This window comes from Xyrauchen texanus, chromosome 39 (assembly GCF_025860055.1).
Source record: "Xyrauchen texanus isolate HMW12.3.18 chromosome 39, RBS_HiC_50CHRs, whole genome shotgun sequence".
NCBI lineage: Eukaryota > Metazoa > Chordata > Actinopteri > Cypriniformes > Catostomidae > Xyrauchen > Xyrauchen texanus.
This window is the reverse complement of record NC_068314.1, coordinates 15,846,811-15,852,975: the sequence shown is the minus strand read 5'-3', so window position 1 is coordinate 15,852,975 and position 6,165 is coordinate 15,846,811. Positions and strand designations below refer to the sequence as shown.

Here is a 6,165-nt window from a genome sequence, read left to right as displayed (position 1 = left end):
CCTGTGCTCTTTGTGAATGGTTGATGCCCTTATAATACTAAATATATAATACAGTGTAAATACTAAACATTTTTGAATATTTAAGTTAACAATTATTTAACATTGTTCAATTCATAGAAAAAAATAATTGCATTATTCATTGACGAGGAAGATTTTGAAACCAGGGGAATACTTGTGTTAATCAGTCCTGTGTGAATAATTACCTGCCAATAATTGCAAAATGGTCAAATATCAGCCACATAATCTATAACTTTTAATTTTCATAGCACCCACTTCAAGGAACAACATGTAACCGTGAATAGTGGGATAAGATGTTGACTATACTAAAATGTCAGGATTAAATAGTAGTAACATGTGATTGACCCTTTGTTTTATTAACCATTTTATTTAATGACAACTGATAACATTTGTGTAAGTTAAAGGTGCTGTAAGTGATTTTAGTTGAGCAAAAGAGCAACATTGTTTGTTCCTGTGGCTGTCAAATTCAACAGTGACACAATAGCGCCCTCAACTGACAAACATTATGAATCAGCCTCAATGATCCGCTTCAAAAACAACACTATGAGAACGAGCAAACTTAATGACAGGTGAAAAGCGTCAGTTTTTTTTTTTTTGCTGTTTACAGAGTCTACAGTTGTCACAGAGACTGTGAGATATCTCAGGACACTTATTTCATTCATATCTTTATGGGAGTAGGAATATTTGCATACTTTTCCATGAAACAAAATTGCTTGCAGCACCTTTAACAGAACAGTTCCTAATGTTTATGCAAAATGTACTTATGGTACTGTGAACTCTTGCTATCGCCTCTGACCTGAATCAATATGTAAATGAATTTATCTTGGAGCAAATGTAGGTGTCCTTATTAATTTTATACATGTAATTTGGGAATGAGGTCAGACACAAAATATAATACACAGCATTCACTTCTCAAGACTTCTATAGATCTACAATCAAAAATAGCAAAAGCCTTTGTCAATATGGCGGAGGGCAACGGTTGCTAAGGTAGGATTGGTCATTTTAAGGCAGGGCTTTGCGAATGGTCAGTTGTACCACATGCCACCATATGTGTAAGACGTAGATGGAGTTGAGCATGTACTGATTTTTTTTTTTCTTACTCCTGTGGTAGACCTTCCAAAAACTTGCTGTCTGGCGTCAGTGCGTAAACAAGGAACTGCTGGAATGGTGAATTGAGTTATAGCAATCAACTGTGAAATGCTGCAAATCTCAGTATGAAGACAGTTCACAGTTTTCGGATCAGTTCAATTGGTAAATAACTACTGAGAACTTGCAGTGTTTTTTTAACTGTTTGTGGCTCTCTGTAACTTTGTTCCCTCTGAATGACGTCCATATCCATTTCTTGCTTGTAGGTGTCTCCATACACTCCAGGCTGGCGTTTTACAATTTTAGTTTCTGGTCTGTTGACAGAAAAAATATAGATTTAAGTTTGATGAGATATACCATAGCCCATTATTGGGTAAGTTACTTCTTTAAAAAATATATTAATTACTAACTACTAATTACATCTTCTACAGTGTAATCAGATTACTGTACTGTCTGAAACGTAATTGCATTACTAACTACTTTCTAAAACCCTTATCAACCTCGACCAGGTGAACTGTTCTTTTATTTTTTTCAAATAAATCATATAAAATCAAATATATTATTCATGAACTGGCCAAAGAATTTAAGGCTGCAGCATTAAATTAGAAAACATATATTTTAACATTAGATTTAGATTTTAAATTACTATTGTTTTATATAGAATTGTTCTATAGTCTATAAAGAATTGAACGCAATTACATCAGAAGTAACTGTAATTAAATTACTGAACAATTAAGAGTAATAACTTTACTTTGTTCAATGAAAAAGTAATTTAATTACAGTAAAGAATTACTTAGTAATGCATTACACACAACTGCTGTAGTCCTATACACTAAGAACATACGTAGAGGATTGGAGTGATTGTTTTCACTCATTATTGTTAATACAGTATACGGTACAGTATATATTGTTCTTGAAAGAAGATGATTGTTTACAATGGTTGAAAATGACTGTTTGAAATAGCTGTTTTTTTTATATATATATAAAAACGAATTAATAATATTTGTATTTATTTAAAAATTCTGTTTTTGCCATTGATGACAAAGCCCCATTTTCAGCAGTCATTACTCCAGTCTACTATACTGTTATAGTACTATACTAATCCTTGAGTAATCATTCTCAAGAAACATTTATTTTTGTTATAATGGCTGAAAACGGTTGTGCTATATGACATTTGGACTGCAATACAGAGTACTGCATTTCCTGTAAGTCACTTTGCACTTCCATGTCAAATTTTAGTTTAAAATATATCCAAAAAGAAACTAATTTCTCAAAAAATCATCATCAATAAGAAATGAAGGTTATGCAGTACTGACTTGAAAGTAACTGGACAGAGAAAGTGAAATGGATGACTCAGAAGCACAACAACTAAAGGACAAGTATCAGAATCTCTAAATTGAGAAACAGAATCCTCACAATTCCTGATGACAGCTTCAATGGCAAGTACATGCAGTGAAGAGAAGACTCTGGGATGCAAAAACAAAGTCATATCTGAAACTGGCAAATAAGAAGAAAAAGCTAGAATGGGCAAAAAAAAAAAAAAAAAAAAATTGATAATAAATGATTAGAAATGAGTATTTTGTATGGATGAGTCTAAGGTTGAGGTGTTAAGCTGCTGTTAAATGTCTGGCAAGGTGAAAAGAATACAAACTAATGGTATCTTTGGGGAAGTGCTACTGAAACCATAGGAAGAAATGTGACCTAAATATCTTAATAAACATCCTGCTTGAATGCCTAAAGCATAATTGCAACAAGTGAAAAAAATTGCCCCCTGGAAATATTTTTCAGGGACATTTGTTACCTTTATGTGGTTTGGTCAAACACTTCAGTATAATACAATTATTAACATAAAAAATGTTTATGAAACAAAATGTGTAATACTATATACCTAGGTCTAGAATAAAATATGAAGAAATACAGTACTGTGCAAATGTTTTAGGAACTTGGGATGTTGGATAATGAGGATATCTTAAAAAAATTATGCAATAAATAGTTTTAATTTATCAATTAACATCATACAGTCCAGTAAACATAAAAAAACCTAAATCAGTATTTGGTGTGACCACATTTGCCTTTTACCTATTCTCCTAGATATACCTGGATGTAGTTTTTCTTGGTTGTTGGCAGATAAGATGTTTCAAGCTTCTTGGAGAATTGTTTACAGATCTTCTATCTATTTCGGCTGTCTCAATAGCTTCTGTCTCTTTATATAATCTCAGACTGACACAATATTCAATGGGGCCTTTGTGGGAACCTTGCCATCTGTTGCAGGGCTCCTTGTTCTTCTATTCTATTCTATTTGCAAAAGTAAAGTTTGGGACACTAAAGCTGAAAATATAAATAGCCATCTTAAGTCAAATGCTTTTGTGAAGCATCTTATGTGCCTAAGACTTTTGCACAGTACTGTATATCAGATGTTACAAACAAAGCACAAAATAACTCATTACGGGTGTTTTTTATTTTGCCTCTGCATTTTTAATTTTGGGGCATTTTATCAATTTCGGTGGCATTTTTGCCCTGAGCCCCTATTCATTTCTGACCCTGGTCTTTTGAAACTTTATACATGCCTTATACATTATACATGTCACTGCAATACTTGATCGATATCCTTGTTGAAGAAAATTATAATTTTCTTTAAAGAATGTTAATAATGTTATGGTGTTTCCAAACTTTTGAATGTCTGTCTCTGTATATGGGTAGTTTAAATGTTCTTCAATGTGATATGCATTCATCATTTAAGACATTTGTAATTATTATGCATACATGCATGGCTTAATATCCTCATTTTCATTGAAAAACTACATGAACAATTTTAAATGTTAAATTATGAATTTCTTAGGTAAAATGGTGAGCAGTTAGAGGACCTAATGTCGTGATTTTCATAACAAAATGGACATGCATCAACTAACCATATAATATATTAATATACAGACTATTTTATTATATGCTACTAGACAAAATACAGCTGTTTTTTTTTTTTTGCACTGTTAGCATCTGCATAAAAACTTACCCAAGTCTTTTGCCCATAACAGTCTGAAGGAATTTTCTTGCAGATATTTGACCGAGAACTTTTCGGTAGCTGTTGGTAAAGATGGCATCGGCATGTCTTCCAGACCTAAAACTGATGTTTAAACAACATATAGTTATGGCAAAGATAAATGACTGTAATTAAAGTCATATGAGAATATATGAGATAGATATCTCTTCAGACAGACTGACCCAAACGAAGTGTCTGTCTGCAGATGCATTGGATCATCAATGGAGGAGGTCATCGGTATTTCAGCCGCTCTCTGACCAAACCTAATAAACACATCAAAAGAAAAAAATATAAGTGTTAAATATGTCACAGATGTCCAACATCTATTGCTAATGAGATGCCCTGAACGTAGTTAACACAACAAAAGCAGAGCGGAGCCTCGGTCACTTAGGGTGACCTGTGATCCTCAACATGCGATCACAAGCAGCACACAGGCTTTCCAGTATTACTCGCTGCTCTCACAGGGAGCAGTTCTTTGTCTGTGAGTACTATTCACACCCTACTCACTGCCCATGTGTTTGTATTGAAGCCATAAAAATTTCTGTGAAAAAATGAGTCATACACTGTTAATTAGCTGTAACCCAACAAGGGTTGTAAATGTCATGTGTTGATCAAATCAGATGCTGTGAGAATGGTCTACTATTGCGTTATATAATACTGTTAAAGATTTGAAGTATAGTTTCTCATTTAGGAGCTTTTAAAGACTTTGTCATTCTAAAATATGTTATTGTTATTTGTTATGGGTCAGCTGCAAAAAAAAGATACACGAGAGAGCCCACATTAAGACTTATAACAATGATCTATGTAAATTGATAAAGCTGAGCTATTCCCTATACAACAGCCAACTATTAAAACCAACTAAAATATGCATTTTTACATGATATTATAAACAAAATATTTTAGCCTATTTTAAAGATTTACGCATTCAAATTTCAAAACAAATTCCAACGAATTGTGTAATTTTTTTAACACATTTCAATGAATAAAACTTAAAATGTTTACGTTTTTTTGTATTTTATTTTAATAAAGTTAACTTAATTCATTTTAATGGAATTTCGTTATGAAATTGAAATGTGTAAATTTTCAATTTATTTTTGGTGTAATATTAATTTTATTAAAACACAATGATATTATTATTATTATTATTATTATTATTATAAAATATTAACCCAAATATTTACCAAATATTACATATTATTTTAGCCATATTATCTTTGGAAATGATAATTACCACTTAAATTTAATGTAATTTTATTTTATTTTTTTTAAATGAATGTAAATTAAAGAATAATTAAAGAATTTAAAAGTTAAACAGACTTTTAATGTATTTAATAAAAACATGGAATAGATAAGATCTTTTAAGACAACCTTAATCCATTTACCTAGACACATAATAATTATCCATTCAGTACTTTATATGCTAACAGTCTGTGTCTTACCTCAGTGATGGATAGATCGGGGAGGATGTTGCCGGCAGCAACAGGCAGCAGAGTGTCAAAAGGGCAGTTCTGTCCATCATTCTGACAATAGAAACACACTTCACTTTACATTTCACAATCCGCTGAAGCAACACTTTCACATATGGAATTTACTGCAGTTGAGCATGTAATTGCTTTTTTAACATTACCTTTTTTTTATTTATTTATTTTTTATTCTATCGGCTGGTAAAAAACTACATTAACCTTATCTTTCACTCTTAAAAATTAAGGGTCAAATTAGAACCAAAAATGCTTTTACAATCTGATGCCATTGGAGAACCTTTTATATTTCTCAAAGAACTTTTTATTCTCAAGTTGTTAAGAAAGCCATCTACTTGTATGCTGGTGCTTTAAAATAACTTGAATAACCTATAATGTATAACATCAAGGACGTTTTTTAATTTCTTAAGAACCATCTAACTCAAGAACAGTACATGGTGAAAATGTTTCTGATAAAATGATAAAAAGTGGGTACTTTGCTGAAGAACCTTCATTTTTAAGAACCTTTATGTTTTACTTTCAAATTTAAAATAATTCTTAATTATG

General features: G+C 31.6%; 1 protein-coding gene across 1 annotated transcript; it reads right to left on the bottom strand.

Moving 5' to 3' along the window:
- Nucleotides 1-1,243: 1,243 nt before the first annotated feature.
- Nucleotides 1,244-5,660, bottom strand: ghrh (growth hormone releasing hormone). The gene is made up of 4 exons (XM_052111434.1): nt 5,581-5,660; nt 4,330-4,404; nt 4,115-4,225; nt 1,244-1,418 (listed from the first exon to the last, which is right to left on the bottom strand). The coding sequence occupies exons 1-4, from the start codon at nt 5,658-5,660 to the stop codon at nt 1,244-1,246; spliced, it is 441 nt and encodes a 146-aa protein (XP_051967394.1).
- Nucleotides 5,661-6,165: the final 505 nt, after the last annotated feature.

What these genes read in the sequence shown, in the direction of transcription:
- ghrh (XM_052111434.1), bottom strand. Translation starts at nt 5,660, where the DNA reads ATGATGGACAGAACTGCCCTTTTGACACTCTGCTGCCTGTTGCTGCCG. An exon ending in CCGATCTATCCATCACTGAG is followed by an intron (nt 4,405 to 5,580) that starts GTAAGACACAGA and finishes TGTGTTTATTAG; the next exon opens with GTTTGGTCAGAGAGCGGCTG. An exon ending in GTTATGGGCAAAAGACTTGG is followed by an intron (nt 1,419 to 4,114) that starts GTAAGTTTTTAT and finishes TTCTGTCAACAG; the next exon opens with ACCAGAAACTAAAATTGTAA.